This window comes from Phaethon aethereus (genome assembly GCF_964289735.1).
Source record: "Phaethon aethereus genome assembly, chromosome: Z".
In the NCBI taxonomy this organism is placed as follows: Eukaryota; Metazoa; Chordata; class Aves; order Phaethontiformes; family Phaethontidae; genus Phaethon; species Phaethon aethereus.
The window spans coordinates 88025550-88040548 of record NC_138577.1 but is presented as its reverse complement, the minus strand read 5'-3'; the positions used below and the strand labels follow the sequence as shown (position 1 = coordinate 88040548).

At 43.1% G+C, this 14999-nt stretch overlaps 1 protein-coding gene across 2 annotated transcripts in view; it reads left to right on the top strand.

The window, feature by feature from the left end:
• The window catches only part of ARB2A (ARB2 cotranscriptional regulator A), a gene marked incomplete at both ends in the record, with an annotated part of 249791 nt that overhangs the window by 133127 nt on the left and 101665 nt on the right, over window positions 1-14999 (top strand). For both annotated transcript variants that reach the window (XM_082013150.1, XM_082013151.1), the window contains one exon: window positions 1426-1545. In XM_082013150.1, coding sequence (XP_081869276.1) covers window positions 1426-1545 — 120 coding nt within the window. The remainder of the gene's footprint in view (window positions 1-1425; window positions 1546-14999) is intronic.

Genomic DNA, 14999 nt, shown 5'->3' with positions numbered 1-14999 from the left:
GCAAATTTGATAAATATGTTTTAATCGCTGCTACCTTAGAGAAAAAAAATTTAAAAGCACACAATTGTTTTAAAAGCTTTGGGTCCAGATCCATAAAGATTTGTAGCCATCTCACTCTTATTTAGGAAATGGGGCATGAGAATAGAAGTAAAAGCCTAAATCCACCATGTTATTTAGTGGTCTGTCTTCCCATTGATTTTAGACACTCGTAAGAGCCTAAATTCCCAAAACTGAGTTTCAGAATGGGACTAAGACCTAAATCACTTCAGTGTTCTTGGTAAAGTTACAGTAGTTCACACTATGTAATTAGCATCGTCCGATTGCCAGGGGCTTTTGCTGGTCTGTACTTTATTTTCCCCAAGGAACTGAGGCTTTTGTGGTCTGCACTTGGGTCACCTAGGGGAATGATGGTGGTGGTGGAGCAGAACAAAGGGGAAAGGAATGCAAATTTTAGGAAATTACGTGACCTTGCCTGATCGGCTCTTTCTGGCACAAGAGAGCCTGGAAAGCACCTGCAGTGTTGTGCTAGAGGTGTGAAATGCTGGTGGGGCAGGGGAGCTCACAAAGCATCGTACGCTTGTCACCTGCGGCGAGACAGATCTGTAGGTGTGACATGGACAACCTGAGAAATAGCTAAAATACAGAGGGGTCAGGGCTTTTGGAGAGCCTCTAAGGTAGAGGTGGGAGTGCACAACTCTGATGCTTGAGGAGAGTGAACTAGAATCGGTATAAATCGCTCCAGCGCCTTCAGCGACTTACACTGAATGGTGGTCACAAATTCTCATTCAGTAATAAGAAAAAGCACTCCCTTACCTACCAGAGACTCCAAAGTAATGGCTAATGTGTGAGCAGTCAAGAGGCGTTTTATCTGCACTGTATCTTGCAGTTGCAAAAAGTAGCATTTAAAAGAGTAGTTGCAAATACCATAATTTTAATCTTTGTCAAATTTCCGTTGGCCCGTAATATGAAAAAACTGTAGAGACTGAAATTATATTTATATTGTTCCTACTTGTTTTTATTTGTTTTATCAGACTAAGGCTTAACTACTTTAAACAAACCATCAGTGAACAAACATTTGGCAAAGAGTTGTCAAAAGAATGAAAATCAGAGCAGTGGCTCATAATTTCTTTGCATGCCTCTGTTTAGCTGAATTGCCATCATGGTATTTAGACAAAATTTTGCAGATGCATAATTTTTGTTGTATTTATTAAAATAAGCCACCATAAAGCAACAGTTTACTGCCTTTAATTTGCAATCTTAAATTTCTTTTATTTAGACATATGAATCTGTTCTTTTTTTCACACTGGAGTATATTCATTGAGGTTTGTTTTAACAAAACATTTTAACGTATAGGAACACGTTGCTTTTAGACAGAATTGCCAGTTTTTAAAAGGTAATTGTTGCAAACGTAATTTCTTTCTGCAGGATAATGGATCTCCTGAAGAACACGCAATTTATGTTTGGGACCATTTTATTTCCCAGTCAGCTGCAGAGAACGTGTTTTTTGTTGCTCACAGCTATGGCGGACTTGCCTTTGTAGAGTTGGTAAGTGAGACTTCTCCATTGCCTTCTTTCCCGAAGTCTTTTACAGTTTTTCTAAATTCTTTGTGATCACTTTCTTGAAAGCAGACATTTAGGAACAACTTTGAACCAGTGGTCAGATATACAGATCTGTGAGGATTTCTTTGCAACGGGAAGGTCACTGCATTTTTATCTGTTTTTGAGTTACACAATAAGGTCCCAAGTGTGCACAAACCTGAAAGACCGTGGGAAAACAAAACGCATTGGATCCTCCTCGTCCCGGCTATGTACTGAAAAGGCAGCACTCAGTGAGTTTCTGCTCGGGGGCAGGAAGACTGGAGGTGAAGACTGAGAACATATAAGAACAGTTTTAAAGCAAAGTCACATTAAGAAATGCACCTTTCTGAATATAGACTGGAACTGGAATTTGGATGTTTTACCTAATTTTGCATTTTTTTCACAAAGGTGTGCAGAAGTTGCTGGGAGGTCTTTTTTGCCATTTATTAGGCTCTGGATAAACCCTGCAGTTATATAAGGTGGGGAGGACTCTGCTCAGTGTAAAGCTGTCCTACCTCTGATGCTGGGACTGGTGAACGTCTAGTTTGTCAGTCTTCCACCCTTTTCTCTAAAGGCAAATTTGTTGACCTCATCTGGTATACGAAGTTGCCTGTTTAACTTGTATACCATTCTTTGAGTGTAGCAATAGTCTCCTCACTTGATGATGAAATGCTGCTGTAATCAGCTTTATTGAGGAAAACTTAAAAAAAAAAAAAAGTCCTATTTATCATGGAAATGTAAATTGCAGAACATTGCAATTGGTTTTATAGACACAGGAATCAGTAGATATAGATGTGCATCATTTGTCTATAACACATTAGTTTAGTCTAACTGAAAGTTACTGAACGTGGTTCATGACTGAACGTAAGATGAAGGCCCTAGTTAAGGAAAAGCATGCATGAGTGTTTTGTTTTTAATCTCGTGTTGCTCTAAGTAGCAATAAGAATGCAGAGTAGGACCACTTGTATTATTTTAAGAACTTAAGGTTTTTGTTAGCCCTTTTCATTTGTAGAAATTAAGGCCATTTTGATTTTCTGTGTGCTTCCAGAAGAGTATCTTTAAAATATGTATGATGTGTATAGATTTGAGACTCAAGAACAGTTCAGCTGATCATTTTGCACAGGTGTTTTATTACCAGGTCAATAAATAGTCTCAAACTCAATTTTTAAGAGACCAAGTTAGTGAAGATGAATAATTCCTTCTATAATCACAACGTTGGGCATGAAACAGGTTGCATTGTGTGTGCCTGTTGTTTCTCGGATGCAACGAGTGATAGGGAGCTTCTCTTCTGTCTTGGCTTTCCTAAGCCGCGATTTTCGTCTGCCCTGTGTTTCAGCCCAGGTTATTCTGGTGTGCCTCGTCTGTCCAAAGTGAAGCATTAGCAGAATTTCTGTAGTTTTTGTACCATGTTGTTTGGGTCGCCGGGCGGCTACAGATGCATATGCTTAGCACAGGGTGGGAATAAAAATCAACTGGAGACCTTTCCCAGTGTTTCCTAAACAAAGTGCTTATTCGAAGGAGGCTTGGAGAGTCTTTCCATCACATTTCAGTCAATGGCTTGAGGTGGCATGGGTAACAGATGACCAATGTGTCATTCCCATTTTGCCTGTTTCTCTTGTCACACTGGTGGATATTTCTTCACTTTTGTTCTACTTTAATATGAAGCACACAGATGTTTCAGAACAAGACTTGACTTTTGACCTTGGGGCTTCCAGGGTCAGGGTGCTCAGGGCCTGTGAAATTATCACAAGCTGAGCTAAAGTTTTCATCCATCGCAGGAAGCAACCAGTAAGTAAGAAGTTAAAAAGGAGCTTTGTCAGAGAGACAAGATGGTCTCAGTAAGGGTCAGCTTCTGTAGTCTGCTGTCTCTGCAGGAGATGCATGCCTGAGAGGAAGAATATAATATATAACCATTGGCACATTGCATATCTGTCATGCAAAACGAGACCTGAGAAGTGTATTTAATGTAGCCCGATTGTTTTTTTAAAAATCAAAGCATATTAACACCTGGTTTGGGTGGAGGTGGTTTGGTAGCTGAGCTCCACTGAAAGCAGTTTAATTAAATAATGCATAGACTGAAGCAGATGTCATTGAAATAAACCCTGAACTATTTTATCACAATATTAATTTGTAAGATTTTATTTTGTTATGATCTCCTTTCTCTTCAACTTTATATCCATATGGCACTTAGTAATTGCAAAGAGCTCAAAAAAAAAAAAAAGAAATGGAGCAGCTGATGGGCAATTACTGTCTTATGACAAATACATATTCGATCAGTTTCTGTCCTGCTTTGTGTGGGGGAGATGATGAGGGTGATAGAGCAGCTACACCATGTAGGAACCATACCACCTCTACACTTGCTGTGCAAGAATTTTGGGTCAACGGGTTCATAAAATTGTAGTTACGGGGAGACCTGTTGCACAGCTGCTCCTTCTGCATCTGTGCAGGAGAGCAGTGTGAAGCAGATGGCTTTAATTTGGAGTGAAGGTTTCTGCCTGGGCCCTCCGCATTTTATTGTGCCTGCAGGGAAAAAGAAAACAAGCAAAGAAGTCCAAAAACATTTGTGTTTTCAAGGAGTATCTTTTAAATTCACTTTGCATGTTGTGCTGCGAGGTCTGTCCCGATCGTTTGCAGTCATCTCAGTCACGGAGATCCCCAGCTCATCACTTCGTCACGGTGCAAGGCTCTTGATGAAAACCTGACGCTCTGGCATTAAGCAGAGAAACCCAACGAAACCTGATATTAAGCAAAGACTCGTTCGTGGTCGTTCGTACCATCACGTGGGAAGGGCTGCTGCTCTCCCGGAGTAGAGCGGGGAAGCGTTCAGCCTCGCAGGGGCAGGAGCAGACTCTGCACTGCCTCGTCCCTTTCTCTGCGGGTTTCTGCACTGCAGTGCTGGGATGTGGGCATGCATTTTGGTGGGAAACTCAAAGTGAAAAGAGAGCAAATATGACCATCGGCCATCAGTGCCTGAAACTGGTAGAAAAGGAGGGCCATTTTTGTTTACAAACCTTCGGTGGCCAAACCTGGTCTTCATTCCAGATTTCATCTCACCGTAAAGACCAAGCTGTGGTTTGGAAGTTCTTCATTAAACAAACCAGTAGAACTGGGCTGCGATTTTCAAATACATGCCACAGCATCTAACATCTTAATTGGTCTTTGCAGCTTTTTAATCTACATTTTTGCATGTCTGTGATTGCGAGATGTTAAGAAGAACAGGGTGAGTCTGTAATATCATGCTTGAATGCACAGAAACTGGTACCCGGTTACTGCAACGTAAGCACACAGTTTCTGTACCTTGCTGGGTCGTGGATTACTAGGGAATAATTGGAAGTGATTGAACATGTGTGGGAAGTGAAGTTCCACCAAAAATGCAATTACATGTATTTTATAGCTTGAATTACAAATGCTAATCATAAACCATATGCTAAAATATATCTTAATATTTAGTAATTAAAACTTTGTGTAATGGTGGTTTGAAATTAAATGTGCATCTAATAATATCTACACGTAAATTACTTTTTGAATACACATCACTAAAAATAGTTGTTGGGTCACTGTGTTCTGCTAATGACTGATTTTGAAAAACTCAAGCCATGATTCATGAACACATCTCAGCTTCTTACTTCTGTTATCCGTTACACAGTGTAGTCAGGAATTTATTTTCAGAAGCAGCTCGCTGTAGTTGATGGTAAATTGTGGAACTTTCCCAACTCCTAGCTTATAATAATTTTATGAAATTGAACAGAAAGTGAGAATTTCAAGTTGATGGAGTCAATTTTATATTTAGTTTACAGAAAATAAGTTTCTGGTACAACGCCTCCTTTGAGTTTTTCTGCCAAATTTTGTGGGTTTACAATTATTTTGCTTTAAAAAGAATGTTTTCCCTTGTCATTGCCTGCATGAAAGACCTCTGCAGGAGAAAAGATATATTGTGCCCCCGTGCCTACCCGAGTGCTGTGGCCATCCCCTGCACATCTAATTATGGCATCAGGGCCTGGCTGCATGCAGAGGGGACAGAAAGGGTGGTCCTAGGATGCTGGGTGATATGTAAAACTAGCCATGTCCATCATTGTAAACAACACATGACAACTACTCATTTCGGAATCAGGAAAAGAATTGTTAAATCTCAGCTTTCAAAATTGTCAATTAGGGATTCAGTATCCTGAGAGTTTAAAAAAAAAAAAAAAAGGGTTTTATGGAAGAGTTCTCCTGTTCGCCTCCTATATTCCTGAGACATTAGGCTCTGCATTTCCAAGGGTTTCCTCAGCACCTTATGAACCAGAAGTGTAGCTTTTTTGTTTTAATTTTTGTTAAATAATACCTTTAAGAAAAAAACCCACCAAATATCATGGGAGTCGTGACAAAACTGAGAATCGGCAGTGGTATCTCCAGCTTACAGCATTCACGCTGCTGTAAAAATACAAAGCGCACGGGGGAATGTAACATAATTAAATTAGGAGAAGGAAAGTAGGTTCATTGTCTTTGAGCAGATGAGAAACTATTCATTATGATCTTGGCTAAAATGTTGGATGTATATATTGACAATTTGCACAAAGGTGTAGATAAAAGTGTGTGTGTGTGTATTTTTAGGCAGCTTTGTTAAAATGAGAGCCCTTAAAACACACTGTTCAAATTACTGTATCCACTGTAGCATCCTAATTCCATCAAAATCAGCCAATTTTGTCCATTTGAAATAATTTTAGGTCCATCATTCTGAGATATGCTCTGCAATACACTGACACTTCATTTTGTTGTATTGTGCTGAGTACGGAAAGGACCTGACCCTGGCTAGAGCTGATAGGTGCCATAATAATAACGATGATAAACGGGCACCTGCTGAGCTACCTGGGAGTCTCTGAGGCTGCATCAGTATTCTGGCACAGAAAAAATGCAATTTAAGACCCTTAATGACTGGCCTGTGAACCTGTCATTAGCATTTCATTAATGTAATTTCCTGAAATTTCAGATTGAATGGTTTGTTACATCTGTCTTTTTATTTATATATACTTACATGCATGTCTATTTACTTTTTACATTTAGTTTGGCTCAAGAATTGGTCAGCATAGCGCAGGTACTGTGGATATGTAACTCTTAATTCCCATGGCTGACATATTAAATCAAAATACATCTACTGATGTGTGGCAGAAATAACACAAGATCTGTGGTTGTTGTAGGAAACATGGGAGAGAGCCAGAAGTAGAGAGCTGCAAAGCAAAACACCTCAGTGACCAAGATGCATATTGCGAAGAAACAAAGCAAAATATCACTGTGTTTCAAGGCTTTGTGAGCATTAAACTAAAGGAAAAAAAAACGACATTCTTTAAATCTTGAATGTCAATTGGGAGAGCAGTATGGGATGCTGTCTTGTAGGTTTATGGGGACTTGGGTTATATGTCCAGTCTTTGGACAAATCATCTCTACCCAACTCTACACTATCTCTCACAGCATTCTTCTAGAGAAGGTTGTGGCTCATGGCTTAGACAGGTTTACTCTTCACTGGATAAAGAACTGGCTGGACGGCCGAGCCCAGAGAGTTGTGGTGAATGGCGTTAAATCCTGCTGGTGGCCGGTCACAAGCGGTGTTCCCCAGGGCTCGGTTCTGGGGCCGGTCTTGTTCAATAGCTTTATAGATGACCTGGATGAGGGGATCGAGTGCTCCCTCAGTAAGTTTGCAGATGACACCAAGTTGGTCAGGAGTGTTGATCTGCTGGAGGGTAGGAGGGCTCTGCAGAGGGGTCTGGACAGGCTGGATCGATGGGCAGAGGTCAACTGTATGAGGTTTAACAAGGCCAAGTGCCGGGTCCTGCACTTGGGTCGCAACAACCCCAGGCAACGCTACAGGCTTGGGGAGGAGCGGCTGGAGAGCTGCCCAGCGGAAAGGGACCTGGGGGTGCTGGCTGACAGCCGGCTGAACATGAGCCGGCAGTGTGCCCAGGTGGCCAAGAAGGCCACCAGCGTCCTGGCCTGTATCAGCACTAGTGTGGCCAGCAGGAGCAGGGCAGGGATCATGCCCCTGGACTCGGCACTGGTGAGGCCGCACCTCGAATCCTGTGTTCAGTGTTGGGCCTCTCACTCCAAGAAGGACGTTGAGGTGCTGGAGCGTGTCCAGAGAAGGGCAACGGAGCTGGGGAGGGGTCTGGAGCACAAGTCTTCTGAGGAGCAGCTGAGGGAACTGGGGGTGTTCAGGCTGGAGAAGAGGAGGCTGAGGGGAGCCCTCATCGCTCTCTGCAACTGCCTGAAAGGGGGTTGTGGTGAGGTGGGTGTTGGTCTCTTCTCCCAAGGAACCAGCGATAGGACGAGAGGAAACAGCCTCAGGTTGTGCCAGTGGAGGTTTAGATTGGGTATGAGGAAAAATGTCTTTACGGAGAGAGTGGTCAAGCATTGGCACAGGCTGCCCAGGGAGGTGGTGGAGTCACCATCTCTGGAGGTATTTAAAAGATAACGCAGAAGTGGTGCTTAGGGACATGGTTTGTGGTAGACTTGACAGTGCTGGGTTAATGGTTGGACCTGATGATCTCAGAATTCTTTTCCTACCTTTATGATTCTATGATTCTACCTGTTTTATGTCTCACCTTTTTCTGTGTGGTACACTTATATTAGCACTTCTTTCAGTCAGATCTGACTTTGGTAGGGACACTCAGAAAACTAAGTCCAAAAGTGAAAACAGGATCTTCATTCCATTTGATTATTTATTTCAGCTGTACTGTGTCGTGCTTCTTGGAAAAATGCTTGTTCGTATGAAAAAGGTCAAATGAGAAATGAGGGTGGACAAGAGAGGCTAATGGAGAAACAGCAGCGCGTTGTGTAAAAAGGGTTGGACAGGACTAGGGTCAACCCTTGGGGCAAATTCCTTTTAGTATTTCTGTTACTGACATGGGCACACATAGTAAGTATGCGCTAATGAAATTGTCTCCTGGCATGAAGTGGTGAATTCACCGTTGGTATTCAGAAGTAGAATTTCTGCAGGAATAGAAATTAAAGGAAATAATAGAAACTTCAGGACACTTAGGCATTGACCGGCTTGTCATCTGCATTTGTGTATGAAGAGTGATCTCATCAACAGGGAACAGCAGGGATGGAGAAGCCCTTGGACGTGCGGCTTCATTTGCTGATGGCTGCAAGTGAATGACCCGATACCGCAACAAAGCAGTCAAATGTGATCCTGTGATTTGTTCACTCTTTCTATCACAGGAAGGGAAATATTAATGCTGGGCAGCATGCTGGTGAGATTAATCTGAGATAATTTGAAACCTTCAGGAAGATTAACTCGGTCCAGAAGAGATATGGGGAAGAGGTGTCAGTACGCTCAGAGCGATGGAGAGCCTATTTTCCTAGAAACGATGAAGCATACACGCACGTCCCGTGATGTGGTGCCACACAGAGATGTCCTGCCTACCGTGAGCACCAGAACCAATATAGCCATAGAAACAGTACACACACCCTCTGGGCTTATCAATCGTAATAAAAGCTGTGTAATCTGCTAATGCTCTTACATTAACTTTGGTAGCTGTTGAAGAAAAAGAAGGTTTGGCATCTATTCTGTATTTGCTACAGAAGCAGAGTTTAAAAAGCATGGCTTGTTCAGCCTGGCGAAGGAAAGCTTAGAGGGATTGGTAGTACTCTGCAAATACATCGGGAAAGTAAACAGCAGGGAGGGAGAGCCCTGTAAGCCAAAGAACAATGTTGGCACAGGAACAAATGGATTAAAACTGGTCATGAATAAATTTAGGGTGGAATTAGGTTTCTCACCATTGGATGAGGAAGGCCTGTTTGGGAACAGGAGGACTGGGGCAAAGCTGCTACCCAGCGTGACCCACACGTGGCAAGAGTTATGTGAGTAATTGGCTGGGACTGTAGGTCCTTGGTGTGACCCAGGAGTCTCTGTTCCTGTGAAAGCCAGCGTGTCCAGGTGCATGTTTTCAGCCACAAACAATTGCACCTGGTTTGGGTTAGTTTTTCTGGAGTCAGTGCCTCTCTGACTCCAGGCTCACTCTGTCTCTTGAGTGCTGGAAGCCATGAGTTTGAACCAAAACCAGGTCAACCCCCAAGTGCCAATGTTTGCAAACAACTTTCTTCCAGCCTTACATGTTTTTGGAAGTAGCAGGCTCATTTTTTGCTAACGCTTTATGAAATGCACAAGCTTCAGCTTGTGGTAGAAAGCAACAGGGATCGCAGATCCTGTGGTGAGGTGTTGCAGCAGTAAGGAAATTAAATGATGGATTGAGAAAAAAATACTGAAGTATCTTAATATGTGCTGGAAGCAATTTCTTGATCACATTTGCTTTTACTGATATATACATACAAAAAGTGTGCATGTGTGTATATATATATACACAAACATACATATATATACACACATATGTATTTATATGCATATATTGTCCATTTTAACACAGAGTAGGTAAACACTTTAGATCATTGTCAGCCTAAATAAATAAGCTGACAAGTACACTGGCATCATTATTTCACTTGCTACCATTTACTGTTATTATGCATTTGCGTTGCTGTAGCAATCACATAGTAGTGCCTTGTCCTGAAGAGCTTTGCGGTCTGGAAGGATCGTCTAACAGGAAGAGACAGAGGGCTGATGAACGATTACCAAGCAGTTCAGAGCACCATAGCTGCATATCCTTTTCCATTTTTTGGTGTTTTCGTTTAAATGCCGTGTCAGCATCCTCTTCCACAGTTCATCCCTGGCCCTCCTGCCTTGCTGCTGTATGAGAGAAGAGGATGGCCGCAATGAAAGCCCGAGCGTGGGCCACTTCCAGAACAGGCTCGTTTTGAATATTCATCCCTCCTCGTTATGTTGCTGTAGATAACCTGCTCAGCCTCATTACTTTTTGCTTCCTCTTAATCATTTGCTAATGTAATATCTTATGCTTCACTCTGCGCAGGCCATGGTCTGAGGCTAGCCATACGTATGCCCCTTCCCCACTTATGCCAAAAGGAGAAGGGTTCATGGACTGGAACCATGTACCCAGCACTAATTGCCGGCACCACCCATCATTACTTTACATCTCATTGGCCCGTTCATATTCATTTTCTAGCCTGACACCAAAGTTGGAATGCTAATTATGAAATGAACAAAGGACTGGAGATGGGTAAAAGTTAGGGTTACTCAGTGTGGCGGGCTGACCGCGGCCGGAGGCCGGTGCTCCCGGGCCGCTCCATCCCTCCCCTCCCCAGCTGGGCCGGGGACAGAAAACACAGCGAAAGGCCCGTGGGGCGAGAGCGGGGCAGCAGCGGTCACTCACCAGGGCCCGTCCCGGGCCGCGCAGGCTCCGCCGGGGGACGATCCGGCCCGTGGATCGCCGAGCGACCCCGAGGAGGGGCCGGGGCACTGCACCCCGCTCCCAGACCCCTTCCCCCGCCCCTCCCCGCTGCCCGGCCGCAGCTTCGCTCCCCGTTTTCTCTCCCTCCCGCCCCGAGTGGCGCGGGGGGACGGGAACGGGGGCTGCGGGCAGCTCATCGCCCCCGGGCTCTGCCGCTCCCGCCGCCCCGGGGGGAGGCCTCCTCGCGCCCTGCGCCGCTGCGGCGTGGGGCCTCCCCGGGGGCGGGTGGGGATCTGCTCCCCCGTGGGGCTCCGCAGGGGCTTCCCCCGGGGCTGCCGGGGACCCTCTGCTCCGGCGCCCGGAGCCCCTCCTGCCCCGAGCCGGGGGCCGCAGGGCCGCTCCTCTGCCCCGGGCTCGCTCCTCTCCCCGGCCGCGCTCGCACGCTTTGTTTTCCCTTCTTCGCCCCGTTCCCCGGAGCCGCTGCCCCCGTGGCCGCTGGGCTCGGCCTTGGCCGGCGGCGGGTCCGTCTCGGAGCCGGCTGGCGCTGGCTCTGGCGGCCATGGCGGAAGCTTCTGGCAGCTCCTGGCCGGAGCCGCCCCGGCGGCCCCACCGCTACCCGACCCTTGCCCGCAAACCCAATATCCTTGGAAATCCAATTACTTGGAAATATGTGTTGGCATCCTATGGGATTTGGAGGTTGAAGGCACAGCAGTTTCTGCATTTCTTTGCGAGGCTTCTCTAGAGTTCCATCATCTCACTACTTGTATATTTTTATAATCTCTTTGCATTGTTTTAAATTTTGTGCACTACACAGTGAACATGTATTTTTAGATTTTGGTATGAGGAGCTTTCAGATTTTCAGCAATTGTTCTTGTACTGCCATCCCTTCGTTCTCTTGTTGCCCAACTATATATAACTAGGTCTGGGTTTTTTCCTCTTTTCTTTGTATTGCGGTCTGAATTCAGTACTGTCAACATTTCTCTGGTAGTATGCTAAGAACTGAACTCCGTATTTTAAGTTCAGTTCCTATAGTTAGCTCAAGGTGATCTTCAGCACCTTTGTTCAGCTGTGGAGCTTTTGGTAAATGCAGCCTAGCAGTACTAGATTTTGTTTTTCCCCAAAGTTTCTTTGAATTTGGTACCCGCTGGTGTTCATGCATCCCTCAGAGTATTTTAGTGCTCTCAATTTGCCTTTCCCCAGTGGTACCAAATGTAGTAGCTGATTTCCTTTCCCCCCAACAATATTATCTCACTTTCTTCCAAATTAAATCTAGCTGTGTTGTGGCCCTTGTTGTGCGGGACGACAAACTACACTCTCACAGCGATCCCTTTTGTGCTATAGGTCTATGAATCTTGGAAGCTCATTTTGCATTTTTTCCATGCCTTACTTCTCTTGGCAGTTTCTCCTGCTTTAATGTCACCTGCAAATTTAATTAATTCCAGATCATTAATGAAGATGTTAAATAAAACCGTATTTGGCATCTATCCCTATATCTGACTAGAAACTTCCTTCTGGCTCAATAAATTCCTTTGTATTAGTATACTTTCCTGCATTGTTTCAACTGTTTTAAATTCTGCAAGACAGTGTGCTTATCAGTCAGTTTATTTTTCATTTCAGATTCTATCTTTGAAAGGGAAAAAAAAAAGCCAAAGCACAGGACCATGTTAAAAGAACACATCGCTCGTCCTTTCAGTTGTGCAGATAAACTTCAGCCATGGAGCCTATCAAAGCTGATGGGGCAAAGTCTGTGTGAAACCATCTCCTTGAAATGCTTGAAGTACACTCCAGGGCCCATTAACTGGTTTTTCTTAGCTTCTTGCCTAGCTATTAATTTTCTCACTGGTTGCCCAAACTTACAAGAAGTTACAAGTTGTCATCTCTAGATGTGCACCTCCGCAGAGGTGTTTTTTGCCCGAACCATTTCATACTCATTAGAGCTCTGCCAGACACGGGGCAAATTCATCAACGGTAATGGGAGACAAGTCTTCTGTCCTGAACCTCTAAGTACCCAGCATTGCATGTCTGTGCCTTATCTCCTCTTGTCTGATATAAACTATTTCAGTCCAGCGGTTTTTTGGCTCTCTGAGGTGAATTCCTGAGATGCTGGTGGACGTGCCATCCTGCCCCGAGTCCTGCTGCATAAATAAAGAGTCCTGTCTCCTGTTTTCTTGGAGAGACTTACTAGCTCTTCACCCCATCTCGGATGATCTTCAGACTTTGCCTTAATCTTGTAAAATCTTCTATGAATGCACATCTTCCTTTTTTATCTATTTAATCCACCTGCTTCTGGGTCATATCAGCAGGTGCATCTTTTTGCTGCGCTATGCACTCCTGACTTTTTCTCATCCTCTGCAGATGCCTCTTTCCTGGCAGTGGTGCCACAGGACAAGAATGGAATTTTTATAACGCCACTTCCTGCAGATGTGGTCATTGTGTCTATAAATGGCCACGCATTGGACTGACTGGAGGTTCAAACAACATGTGTACTGTTGTGTTGTGGGTTTTTCCCCAACAGGTACAATATGAAAAAACATGCACTCTATTTAACTTTCTAGATTGTTAAGTTATCTCTCTGGATTGGTTTGGAGAGCAGCTTAATACAAAAGATTTTACAACATATGACATCATCACAGTCTAAAGGGATTGCAGTTGTTTTTGAATGTACATATCAACATTAATAAAGAAGAAAAGCAGGAGTTTTGGATTTGCTTATACAATGAAGAAAATGGGAAAATCGCATGTGTTATTCCCTGACAGGCTTTGGGGTACATTGAGATTATTTTGTCTGAAATATTAGGCTGTTTCAAATACTGGGTTGTTTGGGTTTTTTAAATGGAAAAAACATTTTAAAAATGAAGTTGTCTCACTGTTATTTCATACTTTCTCCTATTTCTGTGACGTGATCTTGTGCCAATAAGACTACACAAGTGTATTGTGTTACTGTTAATTTAAATGTTAATTATGGTGAAAAGTATACGTATGGCTTTTGTGTGGAACAGTAGAGATTTTATAAGACTTTAAGACCCGGTTTAGTGGATCAACCAGGGGAACTGCAAGTTAATAATATATTAGGCATTGCAAATCCAGGTGGAGTAAAAGGAATCCAAACATATCTAGTGAAGGGAGCTCTAAAACTGTGGTACTGTAAGAAGCAGCTGGAATTTGCATTTTATCCTAAAACTTTCTTTAATCTAGTGAAGATGTGTTATATAGCTCTTCAGTATATTAGTGAAGTATTTTAATATTAATAATAGCATGACTACCAGTGTTTAAATGTTAAAATAATCCTATTTAAGGGCTTTGCTTGAATGTGATATGAAGTAAAAATATGTAAGCAGATTTTGCACATATATTCATTGAGAAAATTGTGCTTTTAACAGTGCAGAACCGAACTGAGATTTTAATGCAAGGTATCAAAATGCAGGAGTAAAATTTCCTCATAAATACATGAAAAATAAACAGTTTAATTACTTATTTTTCTGTCTTTTCCATTTTCCAAGGCAAATTAAGCATAACAGTGAGTCTCAGTATCCTGCAGTGTCAGGATACAAAGTGCATGAGGGTTTTACAAGCTTGATTAAGCCAAGGCATTTTATTTGCTTGTCGATATCTGGATTATATTTTGTCCTGGCATGGCTCTAGCCGTCTGACAGGAGAATTATACCTCTGCGGTATAAAGTTCGGAGCCAATAGTGATCTTTAAAAGCAGAGTTTCTTCAGAGGAAAAGTTTTTGTAGGCTTTTTCGCTTGTTCCTTCATCCTCCTCTTTTCTCTCCTCATCCCTTTCCCAAGAACAGATGATGAATAATGTTTAAGAAATCATTCTCCACAAGTCTCCGTGGGAAGACGTGTTATTTTAGCAGTTTTGATGTAGTTGCCAAGTAGTTGGTGAACCTGTATGGTCCCGTGGTCATGAATATTGCTTTTTGCACCTTACCAAGTTTTATTCCAATTTGGAGTGCTTTTGAAGTATTGATGTTATATGTATGTCAGCTGCTTTGCTTAAGAGCCTTAGTATTTTCTTGAATACCCTTACAACATAGTCTAAAACAGTCGAGGGTACCAAAAATATAATTACAATATTCTTTGACAGAATAAATTTCAGTCAACAGAGCAATGACTGTGATGTTAGATCTCTGGTATTGT